The following is a 15,000-nucleotide window of genomic DNA, read 5'->3' on the forward strand; positions in this document are numbered from 1 at the left end:
ACACTCGAGAGATCAGACTCTCTGCCACCTCACTGCGCTTCTTCTCCACGATCAGAAAGAGGATTCGCACAGCTTTTCTGTGGAAGCCACAGCGTGGAGACGGCTTCGGTCCAGGCCAGTGATGAACTGTGCAGATTCAGGGTGCCTGTCAGCTCTTGTCCAATTGGCAGCCGCATTTGATACCATAACGTAATCCGTGCTATTTTAATCAATCAACCTTCAAAAATGGCCCAGCCTCTGCGATACAGTACTGACTTAGATCCTGTTTCTCAGACAGGTAAGATGAGACACAGATTTACACATCTCATGGTGACCCGTTCTGTGCCCCAAGCTCGTCACTGTAATTCCTGACACCCCAGGGCCAAGAGACGAGGAAACAGAGTGAAGCTCCAGAGACAGACACTGTACACCACTGTACCACTGTACCCCACTGTACACCACTGTACCACTGTACCCCACCAAACCACTGTACCACTGCACACCACCAAACCACTGTACCACTGCACACCACCAAACCACTGTACCACTGCACACCACCAAACCACTGTACCACTGCACACCACCAAACCACTGTACCACTGTACACCACCAAACTACTGTACCACTGTACACCACCAAACCACTGTACACCACTGTACCACTTTACACCACCAAACCACTGTACCACTGTACCCCACCAAACCACTGTACACCACTGTATCAGGGGACAATAGTACTGCCAGTGTCCCACACATGAGCCTGGCAAACATGTGAAAACATCTCCTAAACATGAATGAGCATAACACTTAAGTTCTCGTCATTGGCCCCAAAGCAGAGGAGAACAGCATTTTCCATAACCTGCGACCTCTGACCTCTCGCTTTGAGCGGGGGAAACCGCAAGAAAACGGAACTTTCATGCAGATGTAAAGAATGAGTGGTAAAAACTTTTTCCAACGAATATGTAGCTGCGTGACTGAATTAAGATAGCAGACACATTTCTCGGCAATATCTGTTGAAGGTATTAGCTGCTAGATGCACTGGAACCCCATTTGGTCTCTCTCCACCTCCACGGTTCAGTAACAGGCTGTCACACGGTCCAGCAAGTGCACTGGCATCCTGCTTGACACAGAACACGACGACCACGTCCGGGCTGCCTCACAAACGTACGGTAAAAATCATCTCACTCATCTGGCTGCTACTCAGAAACGGCAGCTGTGCACGAGAGTACGGAGACCCCAAGACAAAAACAGCTACTCTTAAACACACTTTGAGGTTGGAGAATTTAAATTTTATATCAGGTACCTAAATTCACCAGATGGACTGCAGTCGTAGATGGGAAACGGGTCGGTGCGAAAAAGGCCGTGATGAATCTTCTGCCTCGTTTTCCAAGTTTACAATATCCAGCTGTCTGCCTGGCTCATGCACTTGGCCTGTCAAGAGTTATTCACAGGTGTGCTTGTTGTGAAAACAACGGATACTTCTGCCTGATATTAACAATCACTACTTCACTGGCTAAAGATTAGCATTTTTTTATTTCGGGTATAGTTTCCAGAATTGGGCACCCCGGAGTCCTGACAGACACACCTAAAATAATAAAGTGGGTTTATATCACAGGATCTGCTCAATTCACCACAGGAAATTATCTGACCTTCAATACTCCCATTGAGCAGTTACATTATCGAGGGAAATTATCGAGGTATCACCACACAATAACTATTATGAATCATAGAGTTCAGCTCAATTCATCCAGTTCAGGAAGTGCGTTCATTTACAGAATTAACTGAATTGTAATGAAAGTGACCCACCCAAATTCTAACTTTAAAAAAAAATTATAAATATACTCGAAGGAATGACAAAGCAGTTTTAGCTCAGGAGAGTCTTACCCATCTATGAAGAATGTTTGAATTCATTACTGAGTAATCAGAACTGTTCTTATGATGCAATAAGACTAGAAGACCGGTGAATGTCTCGGGGTGACGCAAATCCTCAACTAAAAAAGATATATAAACATATATAAGAAAGATATTTGGCGCTACGCTCGCTCGTCTGCGCTCACAGGACATCACATCACATTCCTGGCATTTGGCAGACGCTCTTATCCAGAGCGACATACAGTTGATTAGACTAAGCAGGAGACAATCCTCCCCTGGAGCAACGCAGGGTTAAGGGCCTTGCTCAAGGGCCCAGCGGCTGTGCGGATGTTATTGTGGCCACACCGGGTCTAATCAAACACCGCGTCGCAGTCTGGGAAACGAAACGCAGAGCTATCGCTTGTGGAGCATCGCGCCCACGCGGCTCTACTAAACGACTCTACTTAACGACTCTACTGAACACACATTCTGGAATCTGACGTCCGCCCTTTAAAAACCGTTCCGCTGAACCTGTGAAGACTCACAGAAATCGGCAGAGCTCGAAGGCCCCGGTGGGTTTAATTTAGTCCAGAGAATCAAAATGGTGGAAAGCAAAAAATAACACAGAGCAGGATGAATGGTAAATGTCTGCCTTTAATCCAAAGCGCTGTACAATTGATGCTTCTCATTCACCCATTCATACTGACACACCAATGGCGATTGGCTACCATGCAAGGCACCAACCAGCTCGTCGGGAGCATTTGGGGGTAAGGTGTCTTGCTCAGGGACACTTCGACACGGCCAGGGTGGAATCGAACCGGCAACCCTCCGACTGCCAGACGACGGCTCTTACCGCCTGAGCCAATGAGACGACTGCTCTTACCGCCTGAGCCAATGAGACGACTGCTCTTACCGCCTGAGCCAATGAGACGACTGCTCTTACCGCCTGAGCCAATGAGACGACTGCTCTTACCTCTGTGCCTGCTATCAGATCAGCCATCACAGGTCACTCTCAACAGGAACAAACCCAGCACCAGACCCTTAAACTGGAGGCCCAGAAGCTGGGCATGGTTGCCCCAGTAACACCATTAAAGCCTGACACTGACGCGTCCAACAGCCACTGACAGCCGCAATGCAGAGGTTAAGAAACACACCAGTACATGGATGGCAAGGGCTAGACCTGCAGAGCCTCAGGCTATGCTATTGTGTGTTTGCATTTTTAAATCAGCAACCAACACAACCAGGGCCCTGTTACACAACGCTTATCAGAGCAATTAAACTCAATTAACATACAGTTAACTGGCCTGACCTAGTTGGCTGGATAACTGCACTGAGCAAAACCCGGAACCATTCCAAATCTGGAACGTGGAAGTGAAAGACTGTTCCGGGGTTTGCTCAGTGCAGTTATCCAGCCAACTAGGCCCAGCTAACTCAGTGATCCTGCTTGGTGAAATACCCCCAGGTAAAGCCAGTTACCTGTGTAATAAGAATGTTTAATTGCCCAGTTAAGTGAGTAACAGACCCCAGCACACTCCCCAGGACCATGATACCCCACCCCTGTACTACCACATGGAAACATGACTAAACCATGATGTCTTCATATTATCAATCCAAGACTTTTCAGCTACTTAGCACAATGTAAGTATTTGATACTTACAGCGATCACAATTTTATCAAGCATACGAAACCCAGACATTGCTTTATTTAACCCAAACTAAAGGTTGCTCTCCGATTTCAGCTGCGCAAAGCATATGCATATTATTCAAGCACCATCTTTTTACTCCTTATAACACATAATGCACATCTCTATAGTGCTGATATTTATTTTTCGCTATTCCTTCTACTTGCCTTACCAGGAAATGACAATAAGGTGCAATAGAAAGAAAAGTGCTTGTTCATATTTATTGCTCAAACACACCTTGCGCATTATTCAGTTGAGGCTGAAGCAAGCTCACTTCGTAAATCGTCTCAGATTTCGAGGGACTGAGATGACAGGAGGAGGAAGGTGGTGTTATTTTTAGCCGGCTGTCGTTGGAATTTGTGCTCTGCGGCACCAGACGGTTATCCGGGTAAGAGATTGTGGGGGAATTTCGCCACGCAGGTGTATTCGACAAAAAAAACCTAAAAAAAAACACGCCACAATTCCGGAGTTCCCCGTCACACGGTAAACAAGCGACACATTCGTAAGCTTGTGGTCTCGTCTAGTAACGGCAGGGCGAAAGGGTGTTCAGTTTACCAGATAAGCTGCAAAGCGCATAAACCCCGGCGCATCCCGGCTCATTCCGTAACTCGGAGAGCGGAGGTGCGCTCGTGGCTCCTGAAGGGCAAGTTGTCGGGGAGATAAGCCAGGAGACAAAACTCAATGTTTATTTGGATGGACAGATATTTGTTTATTTACTTTTTCAGCATGAAGAGGGTGATAAGGAAATTGCGGGAGAATGGGTTTCTCTGAAAAGCCACTTCTCGAGGCGTGCCGGAGAAGCTAAAATGGATGACGCTGTGTGCTACGGCCGTCGGGAAACAGACACACAGGGACCAGCACAATCGCTCTTCTGACAACACAGAATTACAGGCATGAGACCTTCCCAAAAAACACACACGGGCGCACACATACACAGATGCAGACACACACAAATACACGCGCAAGATGCAGACACAGACATATACATACACGCACACACACACACTCATACACCACACACCAGAAACACACACACACCTCCTGTGAGCTGCCAGATGTTACACGGTGGTCCTGCCTCCACCAGAGCAGTTGAGGAGGCTGGCTAAGCAGTTGTACCTGTGACCTTGCTGTGTTCCAAGGTGCCCAATCAATTTAAGCTTACTGCTAGCCACATTTCCCACAACCCCCCGTGGCTGCGGTGAACAGCAGCTGATGAAGCCCCTTCCCCCTGCCAAGCACCGTCTGTTAAAGGCAGTCCTGTCCTACTGCACCGGGGGATCCCACATGTGTGCGTGTGTGCGTGTGTGTGTGTGTGCGTGTGTGTGTGTGTGTGTGTGTGTGTGTGTGTGCGGATGTGGGTGTGTGTGTGTGTGGACCTGGGTGTGAGTGTGTATGTGTGTGTGTGTGTGCGTGTGTGTGTGTGGACCTGAATGTGAGTGTGTGTGTGAACCTGGGTGTGAGTGTGTGTGTGTGTGTGTGTGTGTGCGTGTGTGGACCTGGGTGTGAGTGTGTGTGTGTGCGTGTGTGTGCGTGTGTGTGTGTGTGTGTGGACCTGAATGTGAGTGCGTGTGTGAACCTGGGTGTGTGTGTGTGTGTGTGCGTGTGTGTGCATGTGTGGACCTGGGTGTGAGTGTGTGTGTGTGCGTGTGTGTGCGTGTGTGTAGACCTGGGTGTGTGTGTGTGTGTGTGTGCGTGTGTGTGCGTGTGTGTAGACCTGGGTGTGTGTGAGTGTGTGTGTGTGTGTGTGTGTGTGTGTGTAGACCTGGGTGTGTGTGTGTGTGTACGCAGACCTGGGGGTGTGTGAGAACAGAGGGGAACATGTATGAATTACAGGCCCACAAACGGACACTGACAGTCCAATTAGGAGGGACCCCCTGGAGGAACAGAGCAGGCTACAGAACAGATAACACCAGAAACGTACAGCAATGCCTAAAACACCACAATAAGGTGAGGCCCGGGAGAACCAGAGAGCAGAAGAGGAGAGGAGAGCGGTGATTGGTCAGGGGGTTCAGCTGAAGGGAGGTAAATGGGCGTCCGACTCCGGCTGCGACAGAAAGCCCGGAAGGTTCCGGCCGTGACCCGGGGTGAAGTGAGCAGCGCTCAGATCAAACGCTCCTCCGCGCACGCACTCCAGCTGCAGGGCACTGGCACGGCTTGGCACCGCAGCGACCTCCGCATACCAGCGAGGGCGTGGGCTCCAGCCCCTCTGCGGGGCGTGGGACGGATCACGATGTGCGATCTCGGTGTTCTGAACTGAACATTCTGACGCTGATGTAACGATCGCCACCGGCGACCCAACGCAGCGGGGTTCTAGAACACTCAGAAGGCTGAGAGAACATTCCAGAAACGCACGCGCCTCCCTCTTCAAAGGGCGAGGAGCAGCCTGGGCCGGGCCCTGCCGCTGCTAACGGACGGGAACGCCAGGTAAGACCGGAGGTGGGGGCGGGAGCGGTTAGGCGCCCTCCCGGAGCAGAGGGCCTACAGGCCTGCCTTTGATCTGCCTGCTTCAGAACATGCCCCGCTGTCCGAACGGAAAAACACCCCCGCCCCCGCCCTCAGCGCGCGGAACAGGCGGCTCGGCATCGCAAGGAACTGGTTGAGCTCGAGACGCGGCGGTTCCTCAAAGCCTGGGACGGCAGGACAGCCATGAGGGTTGTCTGACAGCGCCATCTGATAGCGGGGCTAAAACGGTGACAGGCCCAGCTCCATCCTGTGCCTAAAGTTCAGCCTTTGTCTGGAGGGGGAAAAAAAGAAAGAAAAAAAAAAAGACAAAACAGCTGCCAATCCAAAAGGGTTTAATCTTCAACCAGAAAGCAAGCTGTCTACATCCAATGGCCCACATTCAACACTGTGGACAGGCAGGCCCTCTGAGAACTAACTACAGTCGCGCTGCACATTTGCGATGGCTTTGAATGACCGAACAATACTTGCTTGGTGACATTCACAGACATCCAAATTTCATGAGCTGTACATAGGTTGCAGCCTGGTCATGCATGCGTCTGTAAGCATGGGTCTGCGCGCATGCGTCTGCGTGCATGCGTCTAAGCATGCGTCTGCGTGCATGCGTCTGCGTGCAGGCATCTGTAAGCATGCGTCTGCGTGCATGTGTCTGCGTGCATGCGTCTGTAAGCATGCGTCTGTGTGCAGGCGTCTGCGTCTCTGACTGGGCCCGTTTCAGGGGAGGGGGCTCAGTGGGACAGGGCCTTCAGGGCTCACAGCTCTGCTCCTCAGCTGGAGAGGGCCCCCGGGGGCCTGGGAGGGCCTCTGGAACAGGAGTGCCTGCATAGCTGCGCTGTTTGTGCAGGTGATGCAGGACGTGTTTCTGACCCCAGGGCCCCCCCTTCCTCCCCTTGCTCTCGGGCTTGAACAGGTGCCTCACTCTCGGGCCGAGGGTCCGTACTGGCAGGGCGTAGGCCGCAGAGTCACAGACAGGTCATCCTCTGGCCTGGTGCCTTCAGATGGCAGGGCGTATGCCGTAGTCTGGCCTGGTTGCCTTCAGATGGCAGGGCGTATGCCGTAGTCTGGCCTGGTTGCCTTCAGATGGCAGGGCGTATGCCGTAGTCTGACCTGGTGCCTTCAGATGGCAGGGCGTATGCCGTAGTCTGGCCTGGTGCCTTCAGATGGCAGGGCGTATGCCGTAGTCAGGCCTGGTGCCTTCAGATGGCAGGGCGTATGCTGTAGTCTGGCCTGGTTGCCTTCAGATGGCAAGGCGTATGCTGTAGTCTGGCCTGGTTGCCTTCAGATGGCAGGGCGTATGCTGTAGTCTGGCCTGGTTGCCTTCAGATGGCAGGGCGTATGCCGTAGTCTGACCTGGTGCCTTCAGATGGCAGGGCGTATGCCATAGTCTGGCCTGGTTGTCTTCAGATGGCAGGGCGTATGCCATAGTCTGGCCTGGTTGTCTTCAGATGGCAGGGCGTATGCCATAGTCTGGCCTGGTCGTCTTCAGATGGCAGGGCGTATGCCGTAGTCTGGTTTTAACCCAGCAGTAACACACCTGATTATACTAATGAACTAATCGTGGTCTTTAATCAAGACCTTGATGAGTAGAATCAGCTGTCTTCGTCCTGTGCTAAAACAACAACCTGCACACACACACCGGCCCTTTCTGGATCAGATTGGACACCCCTGCCGTAGAGTCACAGACAGGTCACCCTCTGAATCAGACCGTGTCCCTTTGTGCGGGGCTGGCTGGCAGTGTTTGGGTAAGCGGGGGTGGCTGGCTGATCCTCTGCACGGGGAGCGGTTTAACCTGCTGCTCCACTTTGCACGGCGGCGACACACACGGCTACTGACAACCTTCCTCCGAACCACGGGACAAAGGGCGACAGATGGAGAGAGAGATAAGAGAGACAGAGAAAAAGAGAAACAGTCAACAGTCGACTTCCCTCTCTAGCGCCCCGTCTGCCAGAGCGCCCAGGGGCGGGCGGGATGGCGGGCGGGATGGCGGGGCGGCGGGATGCGGACGCAGACAGCGGTTTGTCCCCCGGAGCGAGCGGCGTGTCGTCATGGCAGCGTCGGCCCCGCGCGGATCGCCGGCGCTCCGGGCGGGAGAGATTAAAGCGTGCCGAGGAGGAGGGGAGGGATTAAAGCGTGCCGAGGAGGAGGGGAGGGATGCGGACGGGGCCGGGATGGAGCCTTCCGCAGGCACGCAGACGCCGGAGCGTGTTTCAACAGTATCGGTCCACAGGACACCCCCGGCGTTTGCGACATTTTCACGTGTGTGAACGCATGTTTCTCTTTTAAGATGAAAGCGTGGAGGCGGTGGGTGGGGTAAGGGGGGGGTCTGCTGTGACGGGATTACAGGCGGTGAAACCCCCCCCCGGCCCCACCCACGTTCCACCAGCAGCTCCCTAACGGTTCTGCACCCTGTTCTACGACACAAGGCACCGTGCCTCGCTGGACATGCGGGTTCCTGCCAATCAAAGCAGACAGCGACAGAACCACACGCCAGAGTCACACACAGAGAGAACCACACACGACCGCGTGGTGCTGCTACCTGAGGTGGTGTGAGGGGGGACCACTCAATGAGCCAGCACTGTTTCAGACCGCTCTAGGACCGCTCTAGGACCGCTCTAGGACCGCTCTAGGACCACTCTAGGACCACTCTAGGACCACTCTAGGACCGCCGTTTCTCACCAGCATATATCGCAGGCATCCAGCAGTCATAGCTAACAGAGAGCACACCACGTCCATGCAGCAGTCGTAGCTAACAGAGAGCACACCAAGTCCATCCAGCAGTCGTAGCTAACAGAGAGCACACCACGTCCATCCAGCAGCATTAAAGCTTGAGGCCGTGACAGTGTCACTCAACGGCTCCGGGGGTCTGTGTGTTTTTTCCCATCAGCAGAACATCCAGAACAAACGGCACGGCTTACATTTCAGTTACCCGCCCGCGCTGCGTGTTTACTGGGGCCCCGCAGGCTCAGGCCCTGGCCCCGGGGCCCGGCGCTCTCTGTGGGACGAGGGTCCGTTTCCCAAACAAACCGCCCTCCTCCCTGAAGAACGCCATCGCCTCGGGCAGCCGGTTCCCATCTGCCTGATTATCGTGACATTAATAATAATGAAAACAGGAAAATAACTCAGAGGAACTGCATAGCGTTACCTCAAGTTTTATTTGTCACTCGAACAACATGGAGTGAAATGCTTGGCAGCAAGCTCCCATACATACTGTACAATAAAATAAAATACAATATAAATAATATACACAATACAGCCATTATAGACACTATAACAGCACACACAGATCCCCACACAGCACACACACAGATCCCTACACAGCACACACACAGATCACCACACAGCACACACACACAGCACACACAGATCCCCACACAGCACACACACAACACACACACACAGATCCCCACACAGCACACACAGATCCCCACACAGCACACACACACAGCATACGCACACAGCACACACACAGATCCCCACACAGCACACACACAGATCCCCACACAGCACACACACAGATCCCCACACAGCGCACACACACAGCACACACACAGATCCCCACACAGCACACGCAGATCCCCACACAGCACATGTAGGGATTCTGAGCAGCGCTGTGTGTGGAGTGAAACAAGCGACCCGGCGCTACAACGTGCCCCTCCCGCGCTACAACGTGCCCCTCCCGCGCCCGAGGCCCACCGGCCAGCTGTGGGACCCTCCAGCCCCGGCCAAAAGATCAGCGGGGGCCCCGTCCTCGAACCCCAGTCAGAGCAGATGTTGCCCCCTCCCGCCCCCCCCGTGCGCACATCTGTCTGCCATTACACACAGACCAGCTCTTTATTATTTTCCCCTAATGCCATTTCAGAGGCGGGGAGCTGCGATTGGTTAAGAAGCGCAGATATGTCCGTGTAAGTGAAAGATTGTGTTGGGCTCGTGGTTAGCTGCTGTGCGGCACACCCTTGTCCCCGACCCCCCTGCCCCCCCAACCCCCCCGGTATTTCAGATCACCCCCAGCCCCCCCCCCGAGGGAGGGCGATAAATCTGTGCATGTCAAACACACAAACTGACAGCTGTAATGATATATTCCTCCCCCATTAACGGAGTCCTGAGGGGAGAGGGGCAGCCGTCAGTCAGGGCCGCGGAGCGCAGAGGCGCTGGTTAAAGGAGACGCGCCCCGGCGCGGGCGGAAAGCTGAAAGAGGAGACGGGTTCGGTCGGGGCCCGACCCCGGAAGGCCCCGGCGCTGGAGCTAATGCTAACGCTAACGCCAGGCCCGTCTGAGACACACACAGAAACTGCTGAGATGCCACACAAGAGACAAACACACATCACACACCCCAGAACATCATGTTCTCATTTGTTTTGTAATTCATGGGCCTTGGATCAACATCCTAATTTCCCTGCCCCCCCCCCCCCCGTTCACACCCATGCTGCTACTGCTATTGGTGTGTGCGTGTGGGTGTGTGTGTGTGTGTGCATGTGTGTGTGTGTGTGTGTGTGTGTGTGTGTGTGCGCGCGTACCAAAGTATACAGTACAAAATCCAGCACTTTCAAAACATAGCTTGGGCTGAACCATGTTGAGAGGGGAGCTGTTTCAAAACCTAGCATTAGCTGTTTTTTTCAGCAGGTTTCCTGTGAGTGAATGAGAGAAAGACTGAGAGAGAATGAAAGACAGAGTGAGCGAGTGTGTGAGTGAGTGAGTGTGTGAGTGAATGAGAGAAGGACTGAGTGAGAGAATGAATGACAGTGAGCGAGTGATGAAATGAGTGAGTGAATGAGTGTGTACACAGAGATAAGTCCGCCTCATCACACCTCCATCCAGGGGCACCAGCAGCTCACACACCCCAGAACATCATGTTCTAATCTGCTTTGTAATTCATGGCCCTTGGGATCATCGTCCTAATTTCCCTCCCCCTTCCTCACCCATGCCAGCACCATTGAGGAAGCAGCACCTAACCAGTCTACACAGTTCTCCATTGAAAACCACAGAATTCCGGACGGACAGGAATCCCAGCAGAACAAGCTGTTCTCTTAGAGCATCGCATCACCAGTTCTAGCCAACCGTACAATTAAAAAATCCCCAACCACGGTGAGAAGTGGATTCAGGTGTGCAGTAATCGCCAACAGACGAGTTTCATCATCAGCGATAAGGGCGTGATTATTACTGACTGTGGAAAGCCTGCCGTCTCCGGGGACCGTGTGAAAGGCTACGTCCACTTTGAGTCAAGCCCGATATAAGTTAAAGCAGCGGCCATTTTAAGACAGGGGCTCGGCTGTGAAAGGCAGTCCACCGCCCCTCTACCCTAACGCCACGTGCCTGGGGAGGGGAAGGTTTACGGAGCGCTGGCGCTCGATTCGAGAGCTTCTCCCCTCCGCTCTGATCCCCTGCCCGGGACAGCCCCCTGTACGGGAGGAGCTGCCGGAAGCTGATTGGTGGAGGCGGCTGGGGGCTGCCGTGGTTACGCTGGGATCTGTGAGACGGGCGCATTGGTGGACTGGAACTCCGGCTCCTCCTAAATAACCGAAGGAATTCACTTTAATATAAAAACCCCAACAGCTGTGACCGCCGCCATCTCCTAAAGCACATACACACTCACAAGCGCACACACACACACACTCTATGTGCACTATGTGCACACACACGCATCGTCAGAATCACACACATGCATGTAAAGATGCACATACACACAGTAGTGTGTCAGAATCACTCTCTCACACGCACGCACACACGCACGCACACACGCACGCACACACGCACACACGCACACACGCACGCACGCACGCACACACGCACGCACGCACGCACGCACGTGATTATGCATAGGCTCTCAGCACCCACTCATGGGAAGCTGAGAAAGCTTCAAAGACTAAAATGAACTTCCTCTCAGACAGAGGGCAGGTCAGACACTGATCAGTTCAGGTACGCACAGGTGCGCACGTCACCATCTTAACCCTTTTAGGTGTGAGGTCACAAACACGTGACTAGAACGTTCTCAGCGGAGCATTCTAGCGCTGATGTGACGATCACTGCTGGAGACTGACAGCAGTGGAGGTCCAGAACACGGCTTTAGGATTCTGAAAACAACGTTCCAAGAAAGCCTACTCATCAGCGGGCGAATATACGGTGACACACGGACTGCTGCCAGGGTGACGGACGTGAGGAAGGCAGAGCTGGAGGCTGACACTAGAGAAGGAGACGGAGATCCGTGAGAATGACAGCAGTGTGACCCCCTGACAGCGCTGTTATCGCCAGCACCCGGCGCACACAGACAGGTACTTCCAGTTCAAAAGGGCAGCGGTGCCGACGCTGGTGTCAAAGGTCAAACGCTCTTCATTCTCCTCTCCGAGCTGAGCGTCGAGCTGCCAGGTCTCATCGGCAGCGCCCGACCTCCGACCTCCGACCCCGCATTTCTCAGGGCCAGCGAGCCGCACAGGTGTGAAGGCTCGCTCAACCTGCAGCCCGCAGCCACCACGCAGCGGGAGGACGGAGCCGGGTGACCCCGCGGTGACCCTGCGAGGGGACTGCCCGGATTCACACACCTGTCACCATACGCACATCGCTCACCTGAGGTTTCCCCACAATCCCTCAGCCGACCTGGATCTCTAATCCCCCCTACGCATGCAAACAGTAACAGCACAAGGTCAGAGGTGGCTGAGACTTACATATTTAAATACCCAGCCAGCGTCCTGCTCATCACAGGGCTGCCATCTGCACTGGCATGAGAAAGGCTGTCAGAAAGGCAGCCTCTGATTGGCTGCATAACCAGTCCATTTGCATACATAGAGTTCCATCCTGAGGCAAAAAGGGCAGGGAGTCACAGAGAGTCAGAGGGCTGTCAGTCCCCAAGTGACCAATGTCTCCACTCCACTGAGGTCCAAAGGTACTTGTGAGTCTTGTCCAGGGCCAGCAGGGTGGGAAGTGGAGCGGGTTGGGAGATCGACACCGCAGTCCGAATGAAGAGGACCGAGACCACTGTATCTTCACAAACCTTTTGCACTTTTTTTGGTCTGGACCAGAGTCCACATGGAGTGTTCACACCAGTGAAGAAGATCTGAACTTAGCTTAAAAAGCCCAAGACCAAACAACGTTGGTGTGAGCGCACCATCAGTATTTGGGGGCCCATCACACTTTGACTGTTTAAATGCTGTTTTTTCCCCCAAAGGCTGAGACGAATATCACACCAGCCTATTCTGGGTTAAAAAAAACAAAAAAAACAACCTTCAGACATTCTCTGAGCAGAGACACCTCTCACGGCTAAACGGACACAAATGGGGCAGTGGCAAAGGCAAGGTGTCACCCCGCCATTTGGCTGCACCCAGGCGGAGCGGGGGGGGGGGGGGTGACAGGGTCACGCTGGGGCGGCCCCCCTCCAGGGAGGAAGTGGGAGGGGCGGGCTGTCGGCCAGTCGTGAACGTAAATAAACAAATGGTAATGTCAGCCGGGGGTGCTCCAGTCATAGGCCGAGGCACGCCCTGACTCCCCAGCACCCCTGCCTCTCAACAGGGCCCCGGTCACAGATAAGGGGGGTGAGAGTGGGTCCCTCTGGAGCCTGTGACTAAGTCTCTCTCTCTCTCTCTCTCTCTCTCTCCCTCAGTGCTCTGCTCGTGACTTGTCTTGTAATAAGACTAATTTCATCGCAGGTAGAAAATATTGGCTTGTTACTCTTACATCGCAACTGAACTCAATATTGGCTTGTTACAGTAACATCGCAACTTGGCTTGTTATTGTTATATCGCAACTGCAATCCTGAGAGTCAAAAAGAAAGTGAAAGATATAAGATTAATTCTCACTATGAGTGCTAAAGCAGTTGTTGACTTATTTTCTGTTTTGTTTCAGTGTGAAGCCTGGATGATGGGACCCTGGCGTGAGTCTGTGAGAAGGGGCCGGGTGCTGAGAGGACATTTGGTGGTTCCTGGTGACAGGAGGGCAGTGAGAATCACCAGCAGAGAGGTTATCAGGAGGGACTTCCTCAGGCCCCGTCAGCGAGAGCTGTTTGACCTTTCACCCCCCCAAAAGCGCGAGATAAGGAGCTGCCAGCGTTCGCACCTCACTGACAGGGGAAGCCGTCGTGGACCGCACCACTACAGGCTTGAATGCGGGGGGGACGGGGGACGGGACTCACCCCCTGTCTCCGGTAGTTAATGACACGAATATTCTCACACAATGTGTTACAGACGCGGTGGCCCAACCGTCCGGCCTAATCATCGATTAACTCGTGGGCACTGTGAAACTAACGAGCCTCATTTATGCCGCGCGTCGAACGGGGCCCAGCACGCCGAGACCGCAGAACCGCCCCGCCGCCCCGTCCTCCGGGGGCAGAGGTAATCACCGCAAGCGTATTCCGCGCTCCCCTCTCCTGCACCGCGGGGGCCGTCCGGGGGGAGAAGTTCATTTCCTGGAAGCAGGTCTCCTCCGTGAAACATTAAACCGGGCATTAAACTGCGCCGAGACTAAAGTTAGAAACAGGCCCGCTGGGCACCACACCAAAACAGGGATTAACTCCAATGGATCTTACGTCAGGTCAAAAACACAATTCAACAAAACAATCGAAACCGTTGTTTGATACAAATACAGTATTATACTGAGTTTGGGTGGACAGGCCAACCTTGATCTCTACTACACTATGTTGCCTAGCACCCTGGTGGATGTGCGTACAGTGTCTCCATACTATTCTGACATTAGAATCGCCTTCCCGCTGTTTCCACGGCAACACCATTAAGCGGTTATCTGTGGGGGGGAGGGGGGGGGGGGGGCTGACCAGGCTCATTCATTCAGCAGGGGGCGTCACTCACCACTTCGGTGGGGCGGTAGTACTTGTGGTCGACCCTCACGTGAACACACCCGGTCTCCTGGCAACGGCCAACCTCATTCTCATCTTTCCCCTCCCACCTGGAAGAGCAGAGGAAAGGCACAGCTGTGGGTCATTACATTACATTACATTACATTACATTACATTACATTAATGGCATTTGACAGACGCGCTTATCCAGAGTGATGTACAGTTGATTAGATTAAGCAGGAGACAATCCTCCCCTG

At 53.4% G+C, this 15,000-nt stretch overlaps 1 protein-coding gene across 1 annotated transcript in view; it reads right to left on the reverse strand.

The window, feature by feature from the left end:
- The window catches only part of gmds (GDP-mannose 4,6-dehydratase), a 283,922-nt gene that overhangs the window by 30,307 nt on the left and 238,615 nt on the right, over window positions 1-15,000 (reverse strand). The window contains 1 exon segment of the mRNA XM_061239608.1: window positions 14,757-14,853. Within this exon segment, the coding sequence (XP_061095592.1) occupies window positions 14,757-14,853 (97 nt within the window).

This window comes from Conger conger, chromosome 4 (genome assembly GCF_963514075.1).
Source record: "Conger conger chromosome 4, fConCon1.1, whole genome shotgun sequence".
Classification (NCBI taxonomy): Eukaryota; Metazoa; Chordata; class Actinopteri; order Anguilliformes; family Congridae; genus Conger; species Conger conger.